Source organism: Hemiscyllium ocellatum, chromosome 10 (genome assembly GCF_020745735.1).
Source record: "Hemiscyllium ocellatum isolate sHemOce1 chromosome 10, sHemOce1.pat.X.cur, whole genome shotgun sequence".
Classification (NCBI taxonomy): domain Eukaryota; kingdom Metazoa; phylum Chordata; class Chondrichthyes; order Orectolobiformes; family Hemiscylliidae; genus Hemiscyllium; species Hemiscyllium ocellatum.
Genome location: NC_083410.1, coordinates 114607057 through 114625178, shown reverse-complemented (window position 1 = coordinate 114625178; position 18122 = coordinate 114607057). Strand labels below are relative to the sequence as shown.

Genomic DNA, 18122 nt, shown 5'->3' with positions numbered 1-18122 from the left:
CCAAGGTTGTTTTTATGGGTGATTTCAACTTTCCCAACATTGACCAGAATCCCCTTAGTGCAGATGGCTAGGAATGGAGCCGCTTTTGTCAGGTGTGCTCAGGAGGGTTTCCTTACTCAGAATGTAGACAGGCTGATGAGGGGAGAAACCATTTTAGATTTGGTGCTTGGCAATGAGCCAGGTCAGGTGTCAGATCTCACGGTGGGAGAACACTTTGGTGACAGTAATCATAACTGCCTCACATTTACCATAGCCTTGGAGAGGGAAAGGAGCAGTTACCAAGAGAAGATATTTAACTGGGGAAAAGGAAATTATGATGCTATCAGACAGGAGTTGCCAAGTACAGACTGGGAGCAATTGTTCCACAAAAAGGGCACAGCAGACATGTGGAGACTATTTCAGGAGCAGTTGTTGTGAGTGATGCACGAATTTGTTCCTCTGAGACAGGTAAGAAGGGGTAAGATTAAGAAACCTTGGATGATGAGAACAGAGGAGCTTCTCGTCAAAAGGAAGAATGCAGCTTACGAAAGGTGGAGGTAGCAAGGATCTAGCACAGCTTTAGAGAAAGGAGCTCAGAAGTGAACTGAGGAGAACCAGGAGGGGCCATTAAAAAGGCCTGGCAAGAAGGATTAGGGAGAATCCAAAGGCATTTTACTCATATGTGAGGAATAAGAGAATGATCAGGGAGAAGGTAGGGCTGATCAGGGAGAGCATAGGGAACTTGTGCATGGTGTCTGTGCAGATAGGGGAAGTCCTAAATGAGTTCTTTGCTTCGGTTTTCACTAAGAAAAGGGACCTTGTTGTGAATGAGAACTTTGAGGAGCTGAGAAACAGGCTTGAACAGATCGAGATTGATGACGTTGATGTGCTGGAAATTTTGGCAAAGATTAAGATTGATAAGTCCCCAGGGCCAGATCAGATTTATCCTAGACTGCTCTGGGAAGCAAGAAAGGAGGTTGCTAAGCCGCTGGAGAAGATCTTTGCTTCCTCACTCTGCATGGGAGTCGTACCAGAGGATTGGAAGGAGGCAGATGTTGTTCCTCTTTTCAAGAAAGGCAACAGGGAAATCCCTGGTAATTACAGACCAGTCAGTCTTACGTTTGTGGTCAGCAAAGTTTTGGAAAGAATTCTGAGGGATAGGATTTATGACTATTTGGAAAAGTGTAGCGCAATTAAAGGCAGTCAGCATGGTTTTGTGAAGGACAGGTCATGCCTCACAAATCTTATTGAGTTCTTTGAGGTGGTGACAAGACAGGTCGATGAAGGTTGATCGGTGGATGTGGTGTATATGGACTTCAATAAGGCATTTGATAAGAGTCCCCATGGTAGGCTCATTCATAACGTCAGGAAGTAAGGGATACAATGAGATTTGGCTATCTGGATTCCGAATTGGTTGGTTGACAGAAAGCAGAGAGTGATTCTAGATGGAAAGTATTCTGCTTGGAGGTCGGTATTGAGTGGGGTCCCGTAGGGGTCTGTTCTTGGGCTCTGCTCTTTGTAGTTTTTATAAATGACTTGGATGAGAAGGTTGAGGGGTGGGTTAGTAAATTTGCAGATGACACAAAGGATGGAGGTGCCGTTGATAGTATTGAGGGCTAATGCAGGCTGCAGTGTGACATAGACAGGATGCAGCGCTGGGTTGAGAAATGGCAGATGGAGCTCAACCAGGATAAACCCAAAGTGATGCATTTTGGAAGGTCGAACTTGAACGCTGACAGGATTAAAGACAGGATTCTTGGCAGTGTGGAGGAACAGAGGCAACTTGGTGTTTAAGAGTCGCAATGTTTTGCTACAGCTCTATAAGTCCCTGGTGAGACCACACTTGGAAAATTGTGTCCAGTTCTGGTCATCCTACTATAGGAAAGAAGGTTTACCAGGATGCTGCCTGGACTGGAGGGCTTGCCTTATGAAGGGAGGTTGACTAAGCTTGGAGTTTTCTCTCTGGAGAGGAGGAGGATGAGTGGTGACCTGATTGAGGTATACAAGGTAATGAGAGGCATGGATAGAGTCAATAGCCAGGGATTTTTTCCCAGGGCAGGACTGACTGGCACGAGGGGGCCATAGTTTTAAGATATCAGCAGAAAAGTATGAAGGGAACGTCAGAGGAAGATTCTTTACGCAGAGAGTTGTGAATGCATGGAATGCATTGCCAGCGGTAGTGGTGGAAGCGGAATCATTGGGGACGTTTAAGCAACTGCTGGACATGTACAAGGATACCAGTGAATTGAGGGGTGAATAGGTTGAGTTATTTTATTTTACATTAGGATTAATCCTTGGCACAACATCGTGGGCCAAAGGGCCTGGTCTGACTGTACGTTTCTATGTTCTATGAAGGAGGGAAGAGGTGATCAGTCCTTTCTTTTCTCTCATTGGTGAGTACTTCTGCTCTTTAATATCCAAGTGATGTCTTAGGGAATTTGGGACATAAGGAGAAACAGGAGCTAGCAGTGGGGTATCACTGGAACAGAGCAGGCCTGAGGTTCCAGTCCAGCACTTGGGAGCCCACAGACAGACTGATAGGGAAAAGCCAATGGGGGAGGAGACTCTGGGATTAGACAGTTTAATAAACAGTAACATCACAAGATAAGCCATAAATTCACTGATTGGTAAATAACTGCTGATTTGAATACCTGAACAGAAAACAATTTAGAATAAAGGTAAATTAGAGAAGTATTTTCCAGATTAAAAATTAAGGACCAATAGGAAATTTAAGAATACAAATTAAAGAATAAGATGCAGGGTCTGGCAGTGTGTTGTACCTCCATGATGTGGAAGCTGGTGGACCTTGGTGTTGTTTATATTGACCATATCTATACCAAATGTTGGTTGTTTAGAGAACTTTGGCTCAGAAGGTGAGGGGTTTTGGAATTCAATGGGTTTGAGGCCCAGAAGCAAATGGAGCTCCATACAATACAGGCATTGAGCAAGTGGAACAGCTTGTGGCGGTTAGACAAAATAAATTTCAGACAAATTGGACTTAGATGTTTCTTCTGTTGAAGAAATTAAACTTGGAAGCCATAAAATTGTGGATGATTTTCTTTAATAATGGAACAGAGATAAGTGTGAAGACACAGGATGATAAGCAAGGTTAATTTAGCTATATTGTTGATGGATAGGCTATATTGTTGATGAATAAGATTTAAATCAGAGAGATTTCAAGATTCAAACAGAACCTCAAAGATAAGTAACTGTCTAATACACACTAAGTAATTGAGGCACAAGTCCCTTTTAAGCATCACTTTTGAAAATTCCACTTGATTATTTAAGTCAGAATAGTATATAAAACTAGTTTATTTGTCTACTGACCATACCAACTTCACAACCAACATGGTGACGGAATGTCATACCAATTTAAGTATACATTGCTTTCACCAGAAATTCCTCCTTCCCTGTCATGTTCTCACAACAGGATCCTGTTTTTCTGATAGGCAGCCACAAGATTGCAATTTCAATTATTTTAGGAGTTTGACTATAAAGGCAAGAAAACCATTGTCTTCATCAGTTGCTGCTGACTCTGTCCAAGTATCAGGGAGAAAGTGAGAACTGCAGATGCTTGAGATCAGAGTCGACAGCGTGGTGCTGGAAAAGCACAGCAGGTCAGATAGCATCTGAGATGCAGGAGAATCGACGTTTTGGGCATAAGCTGCGATAGGATTAGGGTTAGGGTTGAATGTCTATCCAAATAGCAGGCAGTCAGACTCTAATATCCTTCCTGTGATTAAATCCTTGGTACTGCTTCTCAAAGTGCAGAGCCCACCAACTTAACATGGGAACAGTTCTTAGGGGGAAGCTGGCAACTTATAGTAATGTTAAGAACAAGTTTTTGAAATTATTAGGGAGATTACAATAGTAAATGAGCAATATCGTATATTTAACACAGAAAAATATCATCAGGTACTTTATCGAGACATAAGGGAAGATGAATGCTCAACTAAAAAAGTGGTTATTTGGAGTAGTAGCCAATAGATCAATTGATAACTGAATTTTAAGCAGTACCTCAAAAAAGGAAAGGGGAGATGGAGAGACAGGGGAACAAACCTCTTGGGGGGAGGTTTGCTAGTGCTCTTTGGGGGGGTTTAAACTAACTCTGCAGGGGCATGGAAACCCAGACTGTCGCTTTAGGGTGCAGGACCTGGAGTGTAGGGAGGTTAGGAACATGGCATCAATCTCTAAGGAAGGTGCCTGTAAACAGGAAAGTGGCTTGAAGTGTGTATACTTCAATGCGAGAAGTATACGAAATAAGGTAGGTGAACTTGCAGCGTGGGTTGGTACCTGGGATTTCGATGTTGTGGCTATTACGGAGACATGGGTAGAACAGGGACAGGATTGGCTGTTGCAGGTTCCAGGGTTTAAATGTTTTAGTAGGGTCAGAGGTGGGGGTAAAAGAGGGGGAGGTGTGGCATTGCTTGTCAAAGACAGTATTACAGCGGTGGAAAGGACGATGGATGAAGACTCGCCATCTGAGGTAGTTTGGGCTGAGGCTAGAAATAGGAAAGGTGAGGTCACCCTGTTAGGAGTTTTCTACAGGCCTCCTAATAGTCCTAGAGACGTAGAAGAAAGGATTGCGAGGATGATTCAGGAGAAGAGTGAAAGTAATAGGGTGGTTGCTATGGGGGACTTTAACTTTCCAGATATTGACTGGGAAAGCTATAGCTCGAGTACGTTAGATGGGCCGGTGTTTGTCCAATGTGTGCAGGAGGGTTTCCTGACACAATGTGTAGACGGGCCAACAAGAGATGAGGCCATACTGGATTTGGTTCTGGGTAACAAACCAGGCCAGGTGTTAGACTTGGAGGTAGGTGAGCACTTCGGGGACAGTGACCACAACTCGGTGATTTTACTCTAGTGATGGAGAGGGATAAGTGTGCACTGCAGGGCAAAAGTTATAGCCGGGGGCAGGGAAATTATGATGCGGTGAGGCATGACTTAGGATGTGTAGCTTGGAAAAGTAGGCTTCAAGGGAAGGGCGCAATCGATATATGGAGCTTGTTCAAGGAGCAACTATTGAGTGTCCTTGATAAGTATGTACCTGTCAGGCAGGGAGGAAAGGATCGTGTGAGGGAGCCATGGTTTAATAAGGAATTGGAATCCCCTGTTAAAGGGAAGAGGGCGGCCTATGTAAAGATGAGGCGTGAAAGTTCAATTGGGGCGATTGAGAGTTATAAGGTAGCCAGGAAGGATCTAAATAGAGAGCTAAGAGCAGCAAGGAAGGGACATGAAAAGTTCTTGGTTGGTAGGATTAGGGAAAACCCAAAGGCTTTCTATAGGTATGTCAGGTATAAAAGAATGACTAGGGTAGGAATAGGTCCAGTCAAGGATAGTAGTGGGAAGTTGCTTGTGGAGGCTGAAGAGATTGGGGAGACACTGAATGAATACTTTTCGTCAGTATTCACTCAGGAACAGGACATTGTTGCTGATGTGAATATTGAGTCACAATTAATTAGAATGCATAGCTTTGAGGTATGTAGGGAAGAGGTGATGGAAATTCTGGAAAGGGTGAAAATAGATAAGTCCCCTGGGCCAGATGGCATTTATCCTAGAATTCTCTGGGAAGCAAGGGAGGAGATTGCAGAGCCATTGGCCTTGATTTTTATGTCCTCGTTGTCTACAGGAATAGTGCCAGAAGACTGCAGGGTTGCAAATGTGGTTCCCTTGTTCAAGAAGGGAAGTAGGGATAACCCTAGTAACTATAGGCCAATGAGTCTCACTTCTGTTGTGGGCAAAGTCTTAGAGAGAATTGTAAGGGATAGGATTTATGAACATCTGGATAGGAATAATGTGATCAAGGATAGTCAGCATGGTTTTGTGAAGGGCAGGTCGTGCCTCACAAACCTGATTGAATTCTTTGAGAAGGTGACTAAGGACATGGACGAGGGTAAAGCGATAGATGTGGTGTATATGGATTTTAGTAAGGCATTTGATAAGGCTCCCCATGGTAGGCTACTGCAAAAAATACGGAGGTATGAAATTGAGGATGCGTTGGAGGTTTGGATTAGGAATTGGCAGGCTGGAAGAAGACAGAGGGTAGTAGTTGATGGTAAAGGTTCATCTCGGAATGCAGTTACTAGCGGTGTTCCGCAAGGATCTGTTTTGGGACCATTGCTGTTTGTCATTTTTATAAATGACCTGGAGGAGGGGCTAGAAGGTTGGATGAGCAAGTTTGCGGATGATACGAAAGTCGGTGGAGTTGTGGACAGTGAGGAAGGATGTGGCAGGTTACAGCTGGATATAGATAAGCTGCAGAACTGGGCAGAAAGGTGGCAAATGGAGTTCAATGTAGGTAAGTGTGAAGTGATTCACTTTGGTAAGAGTAACAAGAAGATGGAGTACTGAGCTGATGGTAGGCTACTTGGTAGTGTGGATGAACAGAGGGATCTTGGTGTCCATGTACGCAGATCTCTGAAAGTTGCCACCCAGATAAGTAGTGCTGTGAAGAAGGCATATGGCGTACTGGCTTTTATTGGTAGAGGAATTGAGTTCCGGAGTCCTGAGGTCATGTTGCAGTTCCACAAGACTCTGGTGCAGCCGCATCTGGAGTATTGTGTGCAGTTTTGGTCGCCATACTATAGGAAAGATGTGGAGGCACTGGAACGGGTGCAGAGGAGCTTTACCAGGATGTTGCCAGGTATGGTAGGAAGATCGTATGAGGAAAGGCTGAGGCACTTGGGGCTGTTTTCATTGGAGAAAAGAAGGTTTAGGGGTGACTTGATAGAGGTGTACAAGATGATTAGGGGTTCAGATAGGGTTGACCATGAGAACCTTTTTCCATGTATGGAGTCAGCTATTACAAGGGGGCATAGCTTTAAATTAAGGGGTGGTAGGTATAGGACAGATGTTAGGGGTAGATTCTTTACTCAGCGAGTCGTGAATTCATGGAATGTCCTGCCAGTAGCAGTGGTGGACTCTCCCTCTTTATGAGCATTTAAACGGGCATTGGATAGGTATTTGGAGGATAGTGGGCTAGTGTAGGTTAGGTGGGCTTGGATTGGCACAACATCGAGGGCCAAAGGGCCTGTACTGCGCTGTATTTTTCTATGTTTCCACGTTTTAAGTCTACAAACATGGCTGAATTTCTTCAGTTATGGCAGCTGGAAAGGGAGGGCTTGTTCCACAGAATAAACAAGAACCTTCAAAGGAAAAATCAACATAATTGAAAGAATACTTCAAGAGTAAACAATAAAATAAGTCTACCTTTGCTCCTCTTCAAGATTGGCAATGATGCATTCTAACTCGCCCCGCTCCTCTTTCTCCACCGATTTGAGGATCTGCACAGGACTCTGGGGCTGACTTATGGGTGATTCTCTCCCCAGTGTCAGACAGTACTGTTGAATCAGTATATGCTCATCATCACTGTATGAAGAAAACAATTATGCAGTCAAATTTTTCACAGCTCGTGTCATGCATAAACTGTTAATAGATGTCATCAATTCCTGTCCTGCTTGCTATATACACTATAAATAAATTCAGCTGATGTTTAATTATAACGTAAAAGCACAAATTTTACTGAGTAAATTATTGTTGAATCCTTATCTATTACCTGAAATTATTGATTTGAATACTCAGTATTTTAAATGGTAATCCATACAAATCATATTTTGTGTTCCTTTCCCAGCTCCAATGACTCAAAACAAAAGGCAACAGGAGGTACTAAATACTTTTGGAATCAAAGTATTTAGGAAAGATATGAGGAAGAAAGAAGGGAGTTAGTTTGTTATACTAAGTATGGAAAACTTTACAATGATAGAGAGAAAGAGAGGGAGAGAGGAATGGACTTGGAGGACAATTTACTTGAAGTGTGGCATCACAGACTGGGTATATTTAATAAGCCATGAATTAACGAGGAAGACGTCGCAAAGTAAAGTTGCAGGGTAATTACAGAGGGATGAATAAAGGATAGGAAGTGACTTTAATTATCGTAAGATAAACTGAGGTGTTAGACTTGGGTTTATGGTGATGGCGGGGGGTTGATGCATACAAGAGAATGTCCTTGATTTGTATGTTTCTAGGCTAATAAGGAGTGAGGCAACGCTGGATCTGCTTCTGCGGAATGAGGTTTGTCAAGTGGATAAAATGTAATTGACGATTCTATCCCTACACTTATCACAGTGACCACTCTATCATAAGGTACAGATTAGCTATCAAAACAAACAAGAAGAAATCCAGAGTAAAATTAGCATGGCTTTGTGCAGGGCAGATTATGTCTTACTAACTTGATTGAAGTGTTTGAGTATTTGACAAAGGTGATCGATGAGGGTAGAGCAGTGGATGTTGTCTACATGGAGTTTAGTAAGACTTTCTACAAGGTTCCACATGGTAGGTTCATCCAGAAGATTATAATGCATGAGATCCACAGTGACTTGGCGACATAGATTCAGAATTGGCTTGCCTAAAAAAGGCAGAGGGTAGTGTTGGAAGGTTGTTTTTCAGGCTGGAGGTCCTGGACTTGTGGTGTTCTGCAGGGATCCGTACTGGGACTTCTGCTGTTTATGATATATAAAAATGACATGGATGAAAATGTAGATGGGTGAGTTTGTAAGTTTGTAGACAATACAAAGATCAGTGGAGTTGTGGACAGGTAGAAGGGATATAGATCGGTCGCAGAAATGGGTGGAGAAATGACAGATGGAATTTAATCCGTCAAGGGTGAGGTGCTGCACTTTGGGAGATCAAATGTGAAGGAAATGTACACAGTTACTGGCAGGATCCTGAACAGGAGTGATATACAGAGAGATCTTGGAGTTCAAGTCCATAGTGCTCTGAAAGTGGGCACACAAATAGATAGGGTGGTAAAGAAGGCATATGGCGTGCTTGCCTTTGTTAGTCAGGGAATTGAGTACAAGAGTCAAGGCGTCATGTTGTAGCTTCATAAGACTTTGGTTAGACCACATTTGGAGTACTGCATTCAGTCCTTGTCACCACATTACAAGAAGGACGTGGAGGCTTTAGAGAGTGTGCAAAAGAAGTTTACCAGGATGCTGCCTGGATTAGAGGGTATGAATTAAAAGGTGAGGCTAGAAAAACTCAGGTTGTTTTCTCTGGAGCAGCAGACTGAGATGAGACTTGATAGAAGTCTATAAAATTCTGTGCTGAAGCACGAGCTTTCAGAGCACTGCTCCTTCACCAGGAGGAGTGAAGGAGGTTGTGGAAGATAAGCTTGTAAGAGACAGAACTTATAGCAAAAGCTTATAGTGTGATGCCTCTGAAATGATATATTGAAAAATACCTGGATTATTTGTTAAGAGTCTCACCTTTTAGAATGACCATGTTGGTCTCAGTTGGACCATAACCTGGTGTTGTGTGATTTTTAATTTTGTACACCCCAATCCAAAACCAGCGCCTCCAAATTATAAAATTCTGAGATGCATAGCTTGGAATTATAGTCAGAATCTTTTTCTCAAAATTGAAATGTCTAAAACTAGGGGGCATTTAAAGGTGAGATGGAGAATATTCAAAGGAGATGTGAGGGGCAAGTTCTTTTTTTATACAGAGTGGAAGGAGTGTGGAACATACTGCCAGGGGTGGTGGTGGAGATAGGGGCGTTTAAGAGACTTTTAGATAAGCACATGAATATGCAAGGAATGGAGGAATATTGACCAAGGCCAGGCATGGGAGGCAATGGTCTAGTGGTATTATCACTAGACTGTTAATCCAGAGACCCAGGTAATTTTCTGGGGACCTGGGTTCAAACCTTGCCATGGCAGATGGTGGAATTTGAATTCAATAAATATCTGGAATTAAGAGATTGTGATGACCAGGAATCCATTGTCAATTGTTGGAAAAACCCATCTGGTTCATTAATCGCTTTCTTCCTTGAGGGAAGCAAACTTCCGCCCTTACCGGTCTGGCCTACATGCGACTCCAGACCCACACAATGTGGTTGACTCTTAACTGCTGTCTGGGATAGACAATAAATGCTCATTATCCAGCGATGCCCTCATCCCATGAATGAGTTAAAAAAATGGGATTAGTTTAATTTGGCATCATGTTCAGCACAACATTGTAGGCCAAAGGGCTCGTTTCTGTGCTGTACTGATCCATGTTCTATTTGGGGCTGGGCCATTTTCAGAAAGGTGAGAACTGGCACAGGAACACTAGAGTCAGGATTTTCAGACACAACAGCAATGGAACAATAGATTACTTTTGAGGACAATAATAGTTTGGATACAATCTCATGAGGAGGAAATAAAGCCTGAGATCTGTGGATGATGAAAAAGATGGAAACTAAAACAAAGGATAAAAAGCACTCATAGAACAGATGTCAAGTTGATAATACAAGTGAAACCTAGGTTGGATATTGAAAGTAAATGAAAATAAGAGAGCAAAAATAGTCTGGGAAGAAATCAGCAGCTAACATGAAAGGGAATTTAGCAGTCATCGATTGGTCTATAAAAATGAAAAGGTAGTGGGAAGAGAGTGAGGTTGATTAGGCCCTAAGGAGGAGATTTGCACATGGAGACAAAGATCATGGCTGAGGTATTAAATAAGCAATTTGCATTTGTCATTACTGAGGAAGAAGATATGACCAAAGTCTTAGTGAAAAGGAGTGGTTGAGACTCCGGATGGATAAAAATTAATACAAAGTCGGTACTGAGAGGCTAGCAGTATTGTAAGTATGTAAGTTAGTAGAACAATGTGGGGTGTGTAGAAACAGGTTGTAAGTATGCTTGCTGAACTGGAAGGCTTGTTTTCAGACGTTTTGTCACCATCACCACTAAAGCCCTAGTGTTCTCTCTCGTTTTCTATTGTGTGTCTTGATCTGTTAAAGTGGGTGATATTATTTCCGGTTCTTGCTCTCAGAGGTTGATAAATGGGGTCCAAATTGATGTGTATATTGATGGAGTTCTGGTTTGAATGCCAGGCCTCTCGGAATTCATGCACTTGTCTCTGTTTAGCCTGTCCTAGGATGGATGAGTTGTTCCAGTCGAAGTAATGTCCTTCTTCGTCTGTACGTAAGCATACTAGTGATAGTGGGTCATGTCTTTTGGTGGCTAATTGGCCTTCACGTATCCTGGTGGCTAATGTGCAGAAACATAGAAAATAGGTACAGGTATAGGCCGTTTGGCCCTTTGAGCCTGCGCCACCATTCAATATGACCATGACTAATTACACAATGTCATAATCCCACTCCCACTTTCTCTCCAAACCCCTTGATCCCTTTAGTCACAAGGGCCATATCCAGCTACCTCTTGCAAACATCTAACAAACTGGCCTCAACAACTTTCTGAATTAGAGAATTTCACAAGTTCACAACTCTGTGAATGAAGAAATGCTTCCTCATCTCAATCCTGAATGGCTTACTCTTTATTCTTAGACTGTGACCCCTTGTTTTTGACTTTCCAACATCAGGAACATTTTTTCTGCATCCAGACTGTCCAGTCCCATCAGGATTTTATATGTTTCTGAGTCCCCCTCATTCTTCTAAATTCCAGTGAGTAAAGCCCAGTTGATCTGGTCTTTCCTCATATGTCAGTCCTGTCATCCGGGGAATCAGTCTGGTGAACCTTCACTGGACTCCCTCAACAACAAGAGACTATTTCCTCAAACTAGGAGACCAAAGGTGCACTCAATACTCAAGGTGTGGCCTGATAAGGGTGAAAATTATGGGGGCACTTGCCAAGATATTGTTATTCTCATCAGATGCAGGGGTGGCTTTAGAAGACTGGAGAATTGCAAATATTACATCTTTGTTCAAAAAAGCATATCAGGGTAAACTTAGCAAATAAAGAATGGTCAGTCACTTTAAGTACAGTGCAGGGAAAGCTCTTAGTAATAAGAATGTTGTTAAAATGAACAGACACTTGTCGTAGGGTGGAGTAATTAAAGAAAATTAGCATGATTTGTTAAAGGTGAATTATCTTCAACTAATTTGATTGAATTTTTTGATGAGAGAACACAGTGAGATGAGGAAAGTAATATGAAAGATGAATTTCCAAAACTGTTTTGGTAAAGTGTGATAAAACTGGATGGATGTCAGGAGACAGACAATAACAGTGAAAAGCTGTTTACCGGTTGAAGGTCTGCATGGCATTTCCAGGGAAATGTACTGTCAGCAAGTTTGCTATAAAGGCGTGGTTTGACTTTAGTAGAATAATGTATTCAATTCTCGACATCACACTTTAGGAACGGCATAAAGACATTGGAGAAAGTACAGAAAAGATTTACATAAATGGTTCCAGGAAAGAGAGACTCCAATTATGTGGATAGATTGAACAATTGGGAATTGTTCTCCTTTAAGGACAGCAGGTGATGGTGAGATTTGATAAAATTTTTCAAAGTCTTGGGGAGTCTAGACAGTGTAGATAAGAAGAAATTATTCCAATTGGCAAAAGGACCAACAACCAAAAGGATAGAAAGTGAAGAACAAAAGAACAAACAGCAACAGGACAACACATTTTTTGATGCCATAAATGGTTAGGATCTACAATACAGCGTCTGAGAATGTGCTAAAGGCATAATCAATCATGATTTTCAGATGGAAATTTGATAAGGACCTGAAGAGAAATTAAAAAAATCCAAGACTAAGACAGAAAGCAGGGGTGTGGGATTAACTGTTTATTCTTGCAAAGAACAGTAGCAGACATGATGGGCTGAAAGTTCTCCTCTGCTATAATCATCCTATGATTAAAATTCTTCAAATTACTTACATACTTCCTGTGGTTGAGCTACTGTCTGTAAGCAGAGAGCCATTCTTTCTCTCCATCTGTGCCAACCTGAATAAAAGGTTCCATATAACATTATTAAATTCTGGTAAACAATTAAATTAATCCAAAACCAAAGTAAGAACAGAAATTGCTGGGATAGTTCAGCAGGACTGGCAGCATGTGCACAGGGAAATCAGAGTTAATGTTTCGGGTCCGGTGACCCTTCCTCAGAACTGATGGTAGCTAGGAAAAGATCTATTTTTATGCAGAAGATATGGTAGTGGGAAGGGGTAAGGAGTAAACAATAGATGGAGAACTCAAAGACATAGAAGAACAATTGGGCAGACAACAGAGTGAATAACTATCAGTCTCTGAAAATGAATAGGTATTAATGGGGACTGTTAATGGCAAATAACGGGTTGTGTGTAATAGCAGACCATATGATAATAAGGCCTGGGGTGTAGTGGTCAGGATAAGGACATGGGGGAAGCTCGAGCTCTAAAAGTGTTGAACTTGATAATGAGTCCAGAAGGCTATACGATTCCCAAACAGAAAATGAGGTGCTGTTCTTCTAACCTGTGCTAAGCCGAGCTGGAGAAGTGCAGCAAGCCTGTGATAGGGATGTTGGCCAGGGAACATGGTGGTGTAATGAAGATGCAGGCAACTAGAAGCTGAAGAAGGATCAGTGGACCCAAAATGTTAACTCTGATTTCTCTCCAGTGATGCTGGCAGACCTGCTGAGCTTTCCCAGCAATTTTGGTTTTTGTTTTTGATTTACAGCAACTATAGTTACTTTGATTTTTATTAAAAGAATTGCTTTCATTATTGCTCAATCTTTGAAGAGTTTGCTCCTACTGATGTCATCAAACACTTCATCAGTCTTCACATTTGGCAAGCTGCTCTACCCAGAAGAGATGCAACACATTTGGTCATCTTGCATAAGTAGTGTGTTTTTGCTTCAGGTCGGGTTGGTACAAGGAACATTTTCCAAACAACCACTCATGAGAAAGTCTCCCATAATGCCAAGCTAAAATCATTTTGTACCTATGCATTAAGTTTATGTTCATTAAGTACTGGAGAATGCAAAACTATCCATAATAGATACTAATGCAAGCATTAAAAATTAACAAACTGCAAAATTCACAGATGACCTTGGAGAAACCTGTGTGGGAGAGCTTACAGCACATGAACAGATTTTAATGTGTAACCTTGCTGGAAATCTCCAGTAGTGAGTAGAGTGGGTTCTTTCTTGATTATATGTTTGATTGAAATTTATTCCCTGATTAAATTTTAAAAATATAAATCACAAGTACGAAATTAGCCTGGAGCACTGTTTTTTAATGCAAAAACATGGTGCTATTTTCCAGGTCTGTAGATTGTGAAACAGCAAGATGGCATTAAGTGAAGTGATATGCTCTTCCTGTTGGATGTGGGAGTTCAGGGAAAGTTTCCATTTTACTGATGAATACGTCTGCAGGAATTGTATTTGTTTGCGAATCCTATCAGAGCACATGAATCACAGTGGAGCAGCAGTTAGAAGCAATGAGGAATTGACACGAGCCACGGGATGTGATGGATGGCAGTTATAGGAAGGGAGAAAAGCCACAGATACAGTCAGATAGATGGCTTACCTCCAGGAAAGGTAGGAGGGGTAGGCAGGCAGTGCAGGAGTCTCCTGTGGATATCCCCATCTCAAACAGTTTAGGAAATGTAGTGGGTGATGGACTCTCAGGGGAAAGTAGGATGAACAGCCAAGTTTCTGGTATTGAGACAGGCCCTGATGCAATGAGGGGTAAAGTCAGATTCCAAGCAATCAATTGTGATAGGGGACTTTCTAGTCCGAGGCACAGACAGATCTTCTGTGGCCAACAGTGGAAAATCAGAATGGTGTGTTGCCTCACTGGTGCCAGGATCAAGGATGTCTCAGAGAGGGTGCAGAATGTTCTCAAAGGGGAGAGGGACCAGCAGAAGGTCATTGTACACATTCAAACTAATGACATAGGAAGGAAAAAGGATGAGATTCTGAAGGGACAATAAAGAAAGTTAGGCAGGAATTTAAAAAGGAAGTCCTCGAGGGTATTAATATCTGGATTACTCCAGGGGATACGAGCTAGTGAGGATAGGAATAGGAGAATAGAGAAGGTGAATGCTGAGGAGCTGGTGCAAGGGAGAATGGTTCACATTTTTGGATCAATGGAATCTCTTCTGAGGCAGAAGTGACTTGTAAAAGGATGGATTGCCCCTGAATTGGAAGGGGACTAATATACTGGCAGGGAGATTTGCTAGAGTTTTTTGAGACAATTTAAACTAGTAAGGTGGGGGGATGGGACCCATGCAAATTGTGAGGAAAGAGATCAATCTGAGACTGATACAGGTGAGAAGGGAGCAAGTCAAACAATCAGGGCAGTCAGGAACAAAGCACAAAGAAACAAGGTAAAACTGATAAATTAAACTGCATTTACTTCAATGCAAGAGGCCCAACAGGGAAGGCAGATGAATTCAGGGCATGGTCAAGAACATGGGACTGGGATATCATAGCAATTTTAGAAACATGGCTCAGGGATGGACAGGACTGGCAGCTTAGTGTTCCACGATACAAATGCTATGGGAAGGATAGAAAGGGGGGGCGAGAGAGAAAGGGGAGTGCGTTTTTCATAAGGGATAGCGTTACTGCTGTACTTAGGGAGGATATTACTGGGAATACATTCAGGGAGGTTATTTGGGTGGAACTGAGAAATAAGAATGGGATGATCACCTTATTGGGATTGTATTATAGACCCCCTAATAGTCAGAGGGAAATTGAGAAACAAATTTGTAAGACGATCTCGGTTATCTGTAAGAATAATAGGGTGGGTTATGGTAGGGGATTTTAACTTTCCAAACATAGACTGGGACTGCCATAGTGTTAAAGGTTTAGATGGAGAGGAATTTGTTAAATATGTACTAGAACATTTCCTGATTCAGTATGTGGATATACCTACTAGAGAAGGTGCAAAACTTGACCTACTCTTGGGAAATAAGGCAGGGCAGGTGACTGAGATGTCAGTGGGGGAGCACTTTAGGGCCAGTGACCATAATTCTGTTAGTTTTAAAATACTGATGGAAAAGGATAGACCGGATCTAAAAGTTGAACTTCTAAATTGGAGGAAGGCTAGTTTTGATGGTATTAGGGAAGAACTTTCAAAAAGCTGATTGGGGGCAGATATTTACAGGTAAAGGGACGGCTGGAAAATAGGAGCCTTCAAAAGTGAGATAACAAGAGTGCAGAGACAGTGTGTTCCTGTTAGGGTGAAAGGAAAGGCTGTTAAGTGTAGGGAATGCTGGATGACTAGAGAAATTGAGGTCTTGGTTATGAGAAAGAAGGAAGCATGTGTCAGGTCTACACAGGACAGACTGACTGAATCCTTAGAAGAATATATAGGCAATAGGAGTTTACTTAAGAGGGAAATCGGGAGGGCAAAAAGAGGGCTTGAGACAGCTTTGGCAAATAGGGTTAAGGAGAATCCAAAGGGTTTTAATATATACATTAGGGACAAAACAGTAACGAGGGAGAGAACAGGGTCCCTCAAACATCAGCAAGGCATCCAATGTGTGGGGCTGCAGGAGATGGGAAAGATACTAAACGAGTATTTTACATTAGTGTTTACTGTTGAGAAGGACATGAAAGACACAGAATGTGGACAAATAGATGGCGACATTTTGAAAAATGCCCATATTACAGAGGAGGAAATGCTGGATGTATTGAAACACCTAAAAGTGGATAAATCTCCAGGACCTGATCAGAAATACCCTAGAACTCTGTGGGAAGCTTGGGAAGTGATTGCTGGGCCCCTTGCCGAGATATTTGTGTCATTGATAGTCACAGGTGAGATGCCAGGAGACTGGAGGTTGGCTAATGTGGTGTCACTATTTAAGAAAGGTCGTAATGAAAAGCCAGCGAACTCTCGACCAGTGACCCTGACATCGGTGGTAGACAAGTTGGTGAAGGGAATCCTGAGGGCATGTGCATGTATTTGGAAAGGCAAGGACTGATTAGGGATAGTCAGCATGGCTTTGTGTGTGGGAAATCATGTCTCATGAATTTGAATGAGTTTTTTGAAGTCGTAACAAAGAGGATTGATAAAGGCAGAACGGCAGATGTGATCTATCAGTGAGGCATTCAACAAGGTTCCTCATGCGAGACTGGTTAGCAAGGTTAGGCATCATGGAATACAGGGAGAACTAGCCATTTGGATACAGAACTGGTTCAAAGGTAGAAGACAGAGGGTGGTGGTGGAGGATTGTTTCTCAGCCTGGAGGCCTGTGACAGGTAGTGTGCCACAAGGATCGGTGCTGGGTCCACTAATTTTCATCATTTTCATGAATGATATGGATGTCAACATGGGAGGTATTGTTAGTAAGCTTGCAGATAACACCAAAATTGGAGGCATAGTGGACAGCGAAGATTGGTACTTCAGAGTACAACGAGTACAATGGGCTGAGGAGTGGCAGATGGAGTTTAATTTAGATAAATGCTGCATTTTAGAAAAGCAAGTCAGAGCAGGACTTATACACTTAACGGTAAGGTCTTGGGCAGTGTTGCTGAACAAAGAGACCTTGGAGTGTAGGTTCACAGCTCCTTGAAATTAGAGTCACAGGTAGATAAGATAGTAAAGAAAGTGTTTGGTACGCTTTTCTTTATTTGTCAAAGCACTGAGTATAGGAGTTGGGAGGTCATGTTACGGCTGTACAGGGCATTGGTTAGACTACTTTTGGAATATTGCATGCAATTCTGCTCTCCTTCCTATCGTAAAGATGTTGTGAAACTTGAAAGGGTTCAGAAAAGATTTACAAGGATGTTGCCGGGGTTGGTGGATTTGAGCTATAGGGAGTGGCTCCATAGGTTGCTGCTGTTTTCCCTGGAACATTGGAGGCTGAGGGGTGACCTTAGAGAGGTTGAAAAAATCATGAGAGGCATGGATGGGATAAATAAACAAGGTACTTTCCCTGGGGTGGGGGGAGTCCAGAACTAGAGGGCATAGGTTTAGGGTGAGAGGCGAAATATATAAAAGGACCTAAGGGGTAACTTTTTCACGCAGACGATGGTGCGTGTATGGAATGAGCTGCCAGACGAAGACACCTGGATGGATATATGAATAGGAAGGGTTTGGAAGAATAGAAGCGAAATGCTGGCAAATGGGACTAGATTAGGCTCGGGTAAACTAAACAACCCCACCACCCTGTGTCTGAACACTTTAATTTGCCCCCCATCTCCACTCCACCAAGGGCATACAAGTCCTGGACGCCTCCACCACCAAGCTCTAGCCACCCAACGCCTGGAGGAAGAATGCCTCATATTCCACCTTGGGACCCTCCAACCACATGAAATCAATGTAGATTTTACTGGTTTCTACATTTCCCCTCCCCCACCTTATCCCAGATCCAATCTTCCACTTGACACCGCCCTCTTGACCTATCCTACCTGTCCATTTTCCTTCCCAC

The 18122-nt window shown here is 42.4% G+C and overlaps 1 protein-coding gene across 13 annotated transcripts in view; it reads right to left on the bottom strand.

Moving 5' to 3' along the window:
• Window positions 1-18122, bottom strand: part of LOC132819922 (utrophin-like) — a 751240-nt gene that overhangs the window by 29666 nt on the left and 703452 nt on the right. For 11 of the 13 annotated variants that reach the window (XM_060831897.1, XM_060831903.1, XM_060831900.1 and 8 more), the window contains 2 exons: window positions 12645-12710; window positions 7192-7350 (listed from right to left, as the gene is read on the bottom strand). In XM_060831897.1, coding sequence (XP_060687880.1) covers window positions 7192-7350; window positions 12645-12710 — 225 coding nt within the window. The remainder of the gene's footprint in view (window positions 1-7191; window positions 7351-12644; window positions 12711-18122) is intronic. The other 2 variants (XM_060831902.1, XM_060831907.1) reach the window with 1 other exon arrangement.